Consider the following 12,439-nt stretch of genomic DNA (forward strand, 5'->3'; position numbering starts at 1 on the left):
TGGTCTAGCTATCTTTCCGTAATTTTGTATAAACTTACTGTAATAACCAGTTAATCCTAGAAAACCTTGAAGAGCTTTAAGTGTTTGAGGTTTGGGCCAACTCAACATTGCTTCTATCTTCTCATAATCAACAGCCACACCTGCATTTGATATTACATGACCGAGGTACTTGATTTGTTCTTGGCCAAAGCTACACTTTTCCATCTTTACATACAAAAGGTGAGATCTTAGAACAGAAAATACAATCTTTAAATGCTCAACATGATCAGCCCATGAGTTGCTGTATACTAAGATATCATCAAAGAAAATTAAAAAAAAATTCTTAAGTGAGCTTTAAATACCTCATTCATGAGGGACTGAAATGTTGATGGAGCATTTGTGAGACCGAACGGCATTACCAAGAACTCGTAGTGGCCCTCGTGACTTCTAAATGCAGTCTTTTCGACGTCGTCAGGATGAACTCTGATTTGATGGTATCCGAATCGAAAATCTAGCTTTGAGAAAACTTTTGCACCATGTAATTCATCCAAGAGTTCTTCAATTACTGGAATCGGAAATTTATCTTTGATAGTAACTCGATTCAAGGCCCTATAATCAACAAAAAAACACCAAGACCCATCTTGTTTCTTCACTAAGATAACTGGGGAAGAGTAAGGGCTGTTACTTGATTAAATGACACCTGATCTCAACATCTCAGCTACCATTTTCTCTATTTTTGCTTTCTGAAAATAAGGGTAACAATACGGCTTTACCGATACTGGTCCTTGTTTAGGTTGTAGTGGTATCTTGTGATCATGGGCACGCCTTGGAGGAAGGTCTTTAGGTTCTGAAACTACATCTCTGTAAGTGCTTAAAATTTGTTGCACTTGTTTCAACACTGGAAGGGTTTCATTTTGAGTGTTGGAAACATTTAGCTGTAGTAAAAAACCTTCTTTCTTTTTCCTCATTGCTTGTTGACATTGAAGGTGACCCACCAATTTATTTTGTGGAGTAGATAAACCCTGCAACACCACATCTTTCCCACCTACCTTGAACTTCATTAGCAGCTTAGAAAAATCCCATTCAATAGGACCCAATGTACTTAGCCACTGAGTGCCTAAAACAACATCATAGCCTTCAAGGGGTAACAAATAGAAATCCACAATTAATGGAACTCCTTGTAATTTAATTGGAGTTTGCGTACATGTACCTGGGATGCTCAATCTTTCACCGGATGCCACCATTGCATTTAGTTGCTTGATTGGTATTGGTTGCAGCCCCACCCTTTCGGCTAGCTCTTGTCGAACAAAATTGTGGGTGCTTCCGGAATCAATAAGTACTGTCACCACCTTTTGCACCAGCCTTCCCATAACTTGCATCGTTTCGGGAGTTTGAGTTCCAACCATGGCATGGAAAGAAATTTCAGGTGCTGTCTCAGTTTGTTCAACAGCCTCATCTCCCTCAATCTCCATCTCGACATCTTCATCACTATCTTCAAAGCTTGCTTGAATTAGGAACAACCTTTTGCAGCGACGGCCAGGGCTGAATTTTTCATTGCATTTGAAGCATCAGCGTTTCTTTTTCTGCTCGTTCAACTCTTCAATTGTCATCTTTTTCATTGGCACACGAGGCAAGCTTGTGGGTGCCACACTGCAAGATTGGGAACCCCCTTTTGCAGCAATAGAGGATTTGTGTCTAGAGATTTCTCTTGCTTTATATAACCGAGCCAACCCAATAGCCGAAGTCAAGTTGTCTGGCCGATTGGCTTGTACATCGGTACGAATTGATTCGCACAAACCGCTAATAAAACAGTTCACTTGGCGTGCTTGAGGTAGATGCCCGACTTTAGCTAAGAGTTTCTCAAATTTACTTTGATATTCCTCTACACTTCCAGTTTGCTGCAATTTGGTTAGCTCTCTGAAAAAATCAAGAAATTTGTTAGGACCATACCTTGAGTGAAGCCCTTCTTTAAATTCATTCCAAGATATGTAAACTGCTTCCTGTTTCAGCAGTTGGTACCATAGTTGTGCATCGCCCTCCAAGTGAAATGAAGCTAAGGAAACTCGATCGGCAGCAGGAGTTTCATGGATTTCAAAGAACTGTTCAGCTCTGCATAGCCAGCTTGTTGGATCCGCCCCACCATCAAATCTTGGAAAGTCCAATTTTACTGGTTTTGGTGCATAGTAGTGGCTGGAACTAGCTTGAGGTGTGTTGTCGTTGCCATTGCTATGTCCTCTTTGGACTCGCTGAGGCATCGAAGAATCTTCAACCTTATCGTTAGCTGCTTGAATTGATATTTGATCTATCCGTGCATTCACCCTTTCAAACATTAAGCTAATTTGGCTGAGGATTTCATTTTGGCTAGTCGTTAGTGACTCAATTCCTTTTTCAATCTGCTCCACTCTTTGATCCATAGCCAAGCTCTGATACCACTTTGGTACAGGCAAGCTATTTTTATTCTGCTTGTCTCTTCCAATCTTGCTCCTGCACTTGGAAACGTTGAAAGTTGGCTAGTTCGAGGAAGCCAATCCCTCCCAGGCGAAATACAAGTATTTCTTTGATTAAAATGATTCCCCTTTTATTAATCAACCATGGCTTATTTATACAAGCTGAACAAAATAGAAACATAAACAAACAATCCCAACAAATTAGGAACTAGATACTAAGTTGATAATATCCCAACTAACTTGGACTTATTCAACTACTACGGACCGAACATGACCATCAACTCAATAAGCATATCATAATATAAGACAGAAGATGACAACAGTTGCAAAAAGAGAGAATAACAGCAAAAGACACAGAAATTTTAACTGGATTAACAAACAAAAAAGTTCCAAAAAAAAGGCAAGGCAGAGAGATTCATGTGCAAATGGTTACACAATTACGGCACTCCCCACTTAACGAAACAAAAAAAAAAAGGAAAAAAAGAAAGGAAGTCAAAGCCAGCTATTTATCTCTAGTTCAGTTTTAAAGCAAAAGGAATATAAACAAACGATAAACCTGGCCACCGTGGCTCAAAGTCTTGAGGCGATTTTGTGGAGTATTGGCTGGCAGTGGCTGTGGCTCGATGCTGGGGCGCTAACTTGTGACAGCGTGAAAGAGGCTTGACGGCGTGAGATGGAAGAATCATTGCAGTCAAGAAATCCAAATTAACTGTAGATGATGAAGAATTATTAAAGCTCGAAGAATTCATTAACGAGATTGTCATTCTTTCGCAAATTAATCACAGGAATGTGGTTAAGCTCTTAGGATGTTGTTTGGAGACCGAAGTTCCGTTACTAGTTTATGAATTTATCCCCAATGGAACCCTTTACCAGCATCTTCATGATCGTCATCAAAATGAAGAGTTTCCGCTAACGTGGGAAATGCGTTTGCGGATTGCCACAGAAGTTGCGGGAGCACTTGCTTATTTGCACTTGGCAGCATCCTCTCCGATTTATCATCGAGACATCAAGTCGACGAATATACTCTTGGACCAAAGATACAGAGCAAAAGTTGCAGACTTTGGGACTTCAAAATTTATTGCTATGGATCAAACTCATGTGACAACAAAAATACAAGGGACCTTTGGGTACTTGGATCCAGAGTACCATCAATCAAGCCAATTGACGGATAAAAGTGATGTCTATAGTTTTGGAGTAGTTCTTGTTGAACTTTTAACAGGAAAGAAGCCAATATTTTCGGCAGGGAATACTTCACAAGAAAATGTAAGTTTGGCTGCATATTTTGTCCATTCTATGAGAAAGAATCGTCTGCATGATATTCTTGATGATCAACTGATGAAGCTGGGAGTGAAAAATCAGATCATGACATTTGCTAACCTTGCAAAAAGATGCTTAGACTTGAATGGTAAGAAAAGACCTACAATGGAAGAAGTTTCAATGGAGCTAAACGGAATTCGAGGATCTAGTAAAAAAAAGAGAGCAATGTTCAGTAAAATTATCCAGAGTTCTTGATTAATGAAAACATCCTTGGCAAATGCTTTCGCAGTTGTTCGTCTTTCATAAATCCAAGAATTTCACCTCTGACTATGAAATACAAAATGATTTACAGCACTGGTACCCTACTGAGATTGTTCTGGCTTATAAAATAAGCTCAGTTTAACTGTGTAGATGAAATAATTGCTAATGTATACAGAGCGTAGTGTTGCGGACCGCCCAATTCGCTAGCCCAATTGCCCACAATTTCGGGCTAGAGAGCCAACACAAGGCCAAGAGTGCTAGCTTGGCCCAATTCCGGAAGGTTCTAGGCAACTCTAGCACATGTGAACATGTAAATATTCTAGAATACTTTATACAATTCCAGCACATGCAAATAGCTAGGAAATTGTAAAATACTCTAGAGTTTGACCAAGTTTGGCAAAGTTAGGTGAAGTTAGGCAAAGTTAGGCAAAGCCTCCCCTATAAATATGGGATGGCATTAAGCATTTGTATCCAACAAACACTACAACAAGCACTGTAATCTCTCTTTGTGCAATACAAGTTTCTTTGGCTCAATTGCTCTCTTCTCTTGTTCGAGAATCTCTAGGCTTACTTAGCAACATTCGGCAAAGTTGTCTAAGTGCCGCACGGGTTAGCTGCGCAAAACACTCATCCCGTGACAAGTGGTATCAGAGCTAAGGTTTGCACGCACGCAAATTAGCTCACGAAGCAATGGCCAACCCTTCGAACGTAGCACAAGAGGGTGTTGTTGGTGTGGATGTTCCACCGGAACCAAGCCGTGGCCGAGAGGGAGAACGCGCCCAAGGCAAGACTCGCGGCAAGTCCAAGGCCCTATCCGTGGATGCGTTGGAGCCTCGTGTAGGCACTCTCGAAATAGCATTGTCCGCCGCTCAAGATAGCCTCGTGGGATTGGAGGAAAGAGTGGATGGTCTCGAGGGAGAATACGCCGAGTTCACGGTGGCCACAAAAGCTCTCATCCATGAGCAAGCGAACATTCTCCGAGGTGAGTTTCGTTCTTTCCATGATGAGTTGTTCAAACTTCGTAGTTTTGTTCAGGACGAACTACGTACTGTCCGTGCGGAAGTGGATGAAGTCCGCTCGGATTGGGCATGGCACAAGCGCACACTCTCCACAAGTCCAGCTTCCGCAAACTCGAGTGATGCGCGCCGCATTGACGTGCCAAAGCCTGACACCTACGATGGCACACGCAATGCCACCATCGTGGACAATTTCCTCTTTGGGCTGGATCAATACTTCGATGCCATGGGTGTCCGAGATGAGGCATCGAAAGTGGGCACTGCACCCACCTATCTTAGAGGCGCTGCACAACTATGGTGGCGTCGCAAGCATGGCGAGATGGGCAAGGGCATTTGCGCCATCGACACTTGGGCCGACTTCAAGCAAGAACTCCGAAAGCAGTTCGCCCCAAGCAATGCGGAGAAGGAAGCGCGAGTGCGCTTACGTCGCCTCAAGCAATCGGGTAGCATTCGGGACTACATCAACGAGTTCACTACCCTCATGTTGGAGATAAGCGACATGTCCGACAAGGATTCACTCTTCTACTTCCAAGATGGCCTCAAGGATTGGGCCAAGACCGAGCTTGATAGGCGTGGTGTTCAAACACTTGACGATGCCATTGCCGTTGCGGAGTCGCTCACCGAATACTCTACCCAATCCAAGGACAAAAAGGCCAACCAAGGCAAAGGTGGGGGAGAGAGTCGCAAGGACAAGGGCAACAACCGCAAAGATTGGGGGCAGAAAAAGCCGCCTAGCAACAAGAGTTGGCAAGGAAAATCGGAGGGCAAGAAGGAGGCGCCAAAGCCGCGAAGCCCATGCTTCATATGCAACGGACCTCATTGGGTACGCGACTGTCCGGAGAAGAGGTCGCTTAATGCTCTTGCTGCCCAACTCAAGAGCAACCCCACAATGTCCACGGAGGAACCCCAACTCAGCATGGGTTCTCTCCAACGCCTCGGCGCACTCAATCGCCAACAGCCCACACTCGTCAAGAAAGGGCTCATGTATGTAAGCGCAAAGGTAAACGGTCAGTCCGTTCGCACGCTGCTAGACACGGGAGCAACACACAATTTCGTGTCCGTAGATGAGGCCAAGCGTTTAGGCCTCAAGGCCACCAAGGAAGGAGGCACAATGAAGGCAGTAAACTCACCCGCCAAGCCAATTGCGGGAATTGCACAAGGCGTACACATCACACTTGGTACGTGGAGCGGAAAGCTTGATTTCTCCATTGTGCCCATGGATGACTTCAAGATGGTCCTCGGCATGGAATTCTTCGACCAAGTCCATGCCTTCCCGCTGCCCGCTACAAACTCCCTAAGTATCCTCGACGGGAGTAAGGCATGCATGGTTCCCACGGAACGAGGCAAGTCCGAGGAGAAGACACTCTCCGCCATGCAATTCAAGAAGGCTTTCAAAAAGGACCCAAGCTTCTTAGTCTCCATTCGGGAACTAAATGAGGAAGGAAATAGCGGAACTTCGCCAAGCCAAGTCCCTCCGCAAATTCAAGCCGTCCTCAATAAGTACAAGGATGTGATGCCTCCAGAACTTCCGAAGAAGCTCCCACCTCTGCGAGAGGTAGATCATGCGATCGAGCTGGAACAAGGCGCGAAGCCACCAGCCTTGGCGCCCTACCGCATGGCGCCACCCGAATTAGAGGAGTTGCGGAGACAACTCAAAGACTTGCTGGACGCAGGCTATATTCGCCCCTCAAAGGCCCCATTCGGTGCACCGGTCCTCTTCCAAAAGAAAAAGGATGGATCGCTGCGGATGTGCATCGACTATAGAGCGCTCAACAAGATCACTATCAAGAACAAGTATCCGATTCCCTTGATTGCGGACTTGTTCGACCAGCTTGGCAAAGCACGGTACTTCACCAAACTTGACTTGCGCTCCGGGTATTATCAAGTGCGCATCGCCAAGGGAGACGAACTGAAGACAGCGTGCACAACAAGGTACGGGTCTTTCGAATTCCTTGTGATGCCTTTTGGCCTTACTAATGCACCCGCCACATTTTGCACACTCATGAACAAGGTACTCCAACCATTCCTCGACCGCTTCGTGGTCGTGTACTTGGACGACATTGTGGTGTATAGCACCACACTCGAGGATCATGCCCAACACTTGCAACAAGTCCTCCAAGTACTTCGAGACAATGAGCTCTTCCTCAAACTAGAGAAGTGCTCGTTTGCCCAACAAGAGGTGGAGTTCCTTGGCCACAAGATTGCGGGCGGGAAGATCATGATGGAGAATGACAAAGTAAAGGCCATCCTCGATTGGGAGCCTCCCTCGAAAGTACCCGAGCTTCGCTCATTCCTTGGGCTGGTGAATTACTACCGCCGCTTCATTAAGGGCTATTCAGCCAAGGCGGCACCCTTGACGGATATGCTCAAGAAAAACAGAACGTGGCATTGGTCCGAAGAGTGTCAACGTGCATTCGAGGAGTTGAAGAAGGCAATTTCGGAGGAACCAGTCCTCGCTCTTCCGGACCACACCAAGCCCTTCGAAGTTCAAACGGATGCCTCAGATTTCGCCATAGGTGGAGTCCTTATGCAAGAAGGCCACCCAATAGCGTTCGAGAGTCGAAAGCTAAATGACACGGAACGCCGCTACACGGTGCAAGAGAAAGAGATGACAGCCATCATCCATTGTCTAAGAGTGTGGCGACATTACTTGCTTGGCTCACACTTCACGATCATGACGGACAACGTGGCGACAAGCTACTTTCAAACTCAAAAGAAGTTGAGTCCGAAGCAAGCACGGTGGCAAGATTTCCTTGCGGAATTCGACTATCGGCTAGAGTACAAACCGGGGAAAGCCAATGTTGTTGCGGACGCTCTAAGCCGCAAGGCGGAATTGGCAACACTTAGCATGAGCCAACCGAAGTCCGACCTTGTCTCACGCATCAAGGAAGGCCTCCAACAAGATCCGCTAGCAAAGGATTTGCTGGAGAAGGTGCTCGAAGGAAAGACAAGGCGGTTTTGGCAAGAGGAAGGCATCCTCCTCACCAAGGGAGATCGGCTGTTCGTGCCAAGGTGGGGAAACTTGCGGAAGGAAGTAATCAAGGAGTGCCACGACTCTAAGTGGGCTGGTCACCCAGGAATCGAGCGCACCACCGCACTAGTTCAAGCCTCGTATTTTTGACCGCACATGAGGGACGACATCGAGGCATATGTGCGAACTTGTCTTGTGTGCCAACAAGACAAGGTGGATCATCAACTTCCAGCGGGACTGTTAGAGCCGCTACCACTAGCAACAAGGCCATGGGAGAGTGTCTCCATGGACTTCATCACATCGCTGCCCAAGTCCGAAGGTTGCGGTAGCATCATGGTCGTTGTCGACCGATACAGCAAGTATGCTACATTCATTGCCGCACCCGTCGATTGCAAAGCGGACGAGGCAGCCCGCCTATTCGTCAAGCACATTGTGAAGCTTTGGGGAGTTCCGAAGAGCATTGTGAGCGACCGAGACCCTCGGTTTACTGGGCGGTTTTGGACGGAGCTCTTTAAGATGTTGGGGACCGATCTCAAGTTCTCGACAAGTTTCCACCCACAAACGGATGGGCAGACCGAGCGCATTAATGGCCTCCTCGAGATGTACCTGAGGCATTATGTGAGCGCTCACCAGCAGGATTGGGCGAAGCTACTCGACATCGCCCAATTTTCTTATAACTTACAGCGAAGCGAGGCTACAAGCAAGAGTCCGTTCGAGATCATCATGGGATTCCAGCCCATGACCCCCAATGCCATAGCCTCGACTTACGGAGGGAAAAGCCCCGCGGCACACAAGCTCGCCCGCGAATGGCATGAGGAAGCGGACATCACGCGAGCCTATCTCGACAAAGCCGCGAGGAAAATGAAGAAATGGGCTGATACAAGGAGACGGCATGTTGAGTACAAGGAAGGAGATCAAGTCATGATCAAGCTCCTACCCCAACAATTCAAGACTTTGCGGAAAGTTCACAAGGGGTTAGTGAGGCGCTACGAGGGACCCTTCCGAGTTGTTCGACGTGTAGGCAACGTTTCGTATCAACTCCAACTTCCGCCAAGACTCAAGATCCATCCGGTCTTCCATGTGAGCCTTCTCAAGCCATATCATGAAGACATGGGAGAACCAAGTCGCGGAGAATCGAGGCGCGCGCCAACTGCCGTTGTCACCGCGTTCGACAAAGATGTGGACTACATCATTGCGGACCGAACGGTTTCGAGGAGGGGTGTGCCAGCACATAGCGAGTACTTGGTGAAGTGGAAAAACCTCCCCGAGAGCGAAGCCACTTGGGAACGGGAAGATGATTTGTGGCAATTCGCTGAGCACATCCAGCACTTCAAGCACGAGAGCGCGACGAGGACGCCGCGAGCTTAGGTGGGGGAGGATGTTGCGGACCGCCCAATTCGCTAGCCCAATTGCCCACAATTTCGGGCTAGAGAGCCAACACAAGGCCAAGAGTGCTAGCTTGGCCCAATTCCGGAAGGTTCTAGGCAACTCTAGCACATGTGAACATGTAAATATTCTAGAATACTTTATACAATTCCAGCACATGAGTTTGACCAAGTTTGGCAAAGTTAGGTGAAGTTAGGTGAAGTTAGGCAAAGTTAGGCAAAGCCTCCCCTATAAATATGGGATGGCATTAAGCATTTGTATCCAACAAACACTACAACAAGCACTGTAATCTCTCTTTGTGCAATACAAGTTTCTTTGGCTCAATTGCTCTCTTCTCTTGTTCGAGAATCTCTAGGCTTACTTAGCAATATGCCGCACGGGTTAGCTGCGCAAAACACTCATCCCGTGACAGTAGGCTTGCTTTGAGCACTCTAATTTCTTCAAAGTAACAGCGCCTATCGTTTTAAGCTTCAACAGTAAGTATGTGTTTTATAATTTTTATTGTTAAAGTATTGTTTCATTGTATTACATAATTGTAGTAGAGTACTTAAATTTTCTTTGTAATACTCAATATAGTTGACATTTTTTAAAATAAGGGCTTGTTAAATTTAATTTAATGAAACTAAAAAACCATTTAAATAATATACCAGTAATTTTGGAATTTAATATTTAATATTCAATACTGGTTTAAGTAAATTATTGGATAAAATTTTGATATGTAATCTTATGTTGATACTGGTTCAAGTAAATTAATTGATTTAAAATTTTAAGATTTAATATAATATAAAATACTAGCATAAAAAATAATTATGAAGTTAAGTTTTTATAATTATTATATTTTAAATATTAGTTTAATTGAGAAAGAAAAGAGTGACGGATAGAACAAAGAAAAGAGTGATAAATAGAACAACAATTTTTCTCCTACTCTTATCACACCTAAACCCAAATGAAAAAAAGAATTAATAATCTCAATTAGTTTTGGACTAAAATTTGGGCCAATTTGCTAGTCCTAATAGCCAAACATGATATTAGATAGGATTAATTTTTTTGTCTTAAAGCAAATTCAATATAGATTTGGCAACTTAAGGGTCTGGACTGAGCTTTTCTAAACTTAGGCCTAAATCCTTTAAAAGCCATCCAAACTTAGACAAGTTGGGCTTGGGTCAACCTTGGACGGGCTAGACCGATATTAATATAATATTTAGATTAAAGATAATTATCTAATACATAATAAAATAATATTACCATATATAAAATAATAGTAACAAATTATAATAAATCATAAATATTAATATAATATTTTGAGTTTTTTTCTTTTTAAATTAATCCGTTCTTTTTTCCTAAACCCTTAACTAAACCCAATCTATGCAGGCTTTTTTGCCAACCCTAATTCAATCCCAAAATTTATCCAGCTCCCAAATACAGCCCTAGTTTTAGACTGAAATTTGGGCTAATCTACCAGTCCTACCAACCAAAAATGACATTGGATAGGATTAATCTTTTAGCCCTAAAATCTAATCTAATCTAATCGCACAATTTATCCCGCTCCCAAACATAGCCGAAAAGAATTAGTTATTTTTTGGGAAGAGAAATTTATCATTTTACTTTCTTCTTAATTCTTGGATAAATTTTTAGCCTAAAATATTTTGAATATTATATAATTCAATTGCTTACTGATTGAATAATAATATAATTATAAATTTACAAATGTAAATTTTTTAATGAAATTACATGAAAATATAAATTTATTTTTACGAGAATATTTTTAATATTCTTTTACAATAAAATTAGAATTAATATCAAACAGTTTGTACTATATTTAATTTATTTTTCAGTAAATTAAAGTTGAAAATCATACATACAATCCAACCCAATACCAGAGACTAACGTTTACACACAAGCCATATACTTAACTCGGCACATATTGCCGATACCGTAGAATTTTCTTTGCATTTATCTATATCTGATACGTGGAAAAAAAATTAAAAAATGAATAAGGTGATGTTAAAAATAAACTGTACTTATTAATCTATCAATTGATTACAATTTGCTTATAGACATAAAATAAAATAAATTTTGATTAAAGAATGAGTGTCAATGAATACTATAGAATCGATTCAAGGAGCCCATTAATCGATATTGTCGAAATTAACTTGTTCAGAAGACTTGAAAATATTTTACCAAATGAAACAACTACAATAGACATTATTTTAGCTTTTGTCCTTCCCGGGGGGCGGGGGGGAGATTATCAAAGTAAATTTATAAAATTGTAATGTAATATTATCATAAATTTTTTTTAAATAAGTACGAACTTAAGGAAAAAATAAATTCTTATGGGATTGGCTACCAGGGGATGAATGGATCTGCCCTTGGAAAATGAGCAGGATTTGTGCCTGCATTGAAAACATAAGCACTTGGGCATTTTATAAAAGGAGTTAGCAATCCTTTGCACTCCTAAATTTTTAACGATCTTATATCATATGTCATGTAATAATAGTGTATGAATATAATTTAATTTCTTTATATTTTAAATTTATTAACTACCAATTAATATGTAAATTATCAAAAGAGAGGATGCTAATCCTTTATAAAATATTTTTGACAAACAGAGTTTTAAAAAATTGTGGTTTGAATATCGTAGTCATAGCCGAACACAGTATGTTTTAGGAAAATATATACCACAAATATATAATTTCATTTTGAGTAATGTTACGTATACGTGAGGGAAAAAAAATTAATGTTAAGCGACCGCAACTTAAATCTGAAATGTTGGAAAGTGCATATAATAACCTCTTTCTCCTAGAAGAAGGACAAAAATGAAAGAATATATGCAAAAACCTAACATGGAAAGCTTTTATTGTGAAGCAAATGGAGAAAATGAGAATGCTAATATTAAGGCATCCAAGCTCGTATATTACATGCACACCCACATCACAACACCAGTTTTCGTTCTTACAGCGGCTTTTTTTGATTTTAAGCCTTAACGGTGTGGGAAAAATTTATCAATTAAAAATAAATGACAATTGAGTATTCTCGACTTTCAGTTTCTATTAACTTAATCAACTCATGCATGCCAAATTTTGCTTGCCAAGTTTTTCGTCAACATAAAAGGGCTTCACTTT

General features: G+C 42.3%; 1 protein-coding gene and 1 pseudogene across 1 annotated transcript; both read left to right on the forward strand.

The window, feature by feature from the left end:
- Positions 1-2,739: 2,739 nt before the first annotated feature.
- LOC18042351 lies at positions 2,740-3,938 on the forward strand (annotated as a pseudogene).
- A 194-nt stretch (positions 3,939-4,132) lies between these two features.
- On the forward strand, positions 4,133-5,815 carry LOC112097820. Its single transcript, XM_024183401.1, has 2 exons — positions 4,133-5,703; positions 5,805-5,815. Exons 1-2 carry the CDS (start codon positions 4,635-4,637, stop codon positions 5,813-5,815), a joined length of 1,080 nt encoding a protein of 359 aa, XP_024039169.1. The 5' UTR covers positions 4,133-4,634.
- Positions 5,816-12,439: the final 6,624 nt, after the last annotated feature.

The sequence above is a fragment of the Citrus clementina genome, unplaced genomic scaffold (genome assembly GCF_000493195.1).
Source record: "Citrus clementina cultivar Clemenules unplaced genomic scaffold, Citrus_clementina_v1.0 scaffold_5, whole genome shotgun sequence".
Taxonomy (NCBI): Eukaryota; Viridiplantae; Streptophyta; class Magnoliopsida; order Sapindales; family Rutaceae; genus Citrus; species Citrus x clementina.

Excerpts from the sequence above, each read along its gene's own strand:
- LOC112097820 (XM_024183401.1), top strand. The coding sequence starts at position 4,635 with ATGGCCAACCCTTCGAACGTAGCACAAGAGGGTGTTGTTGGTGTGGAT.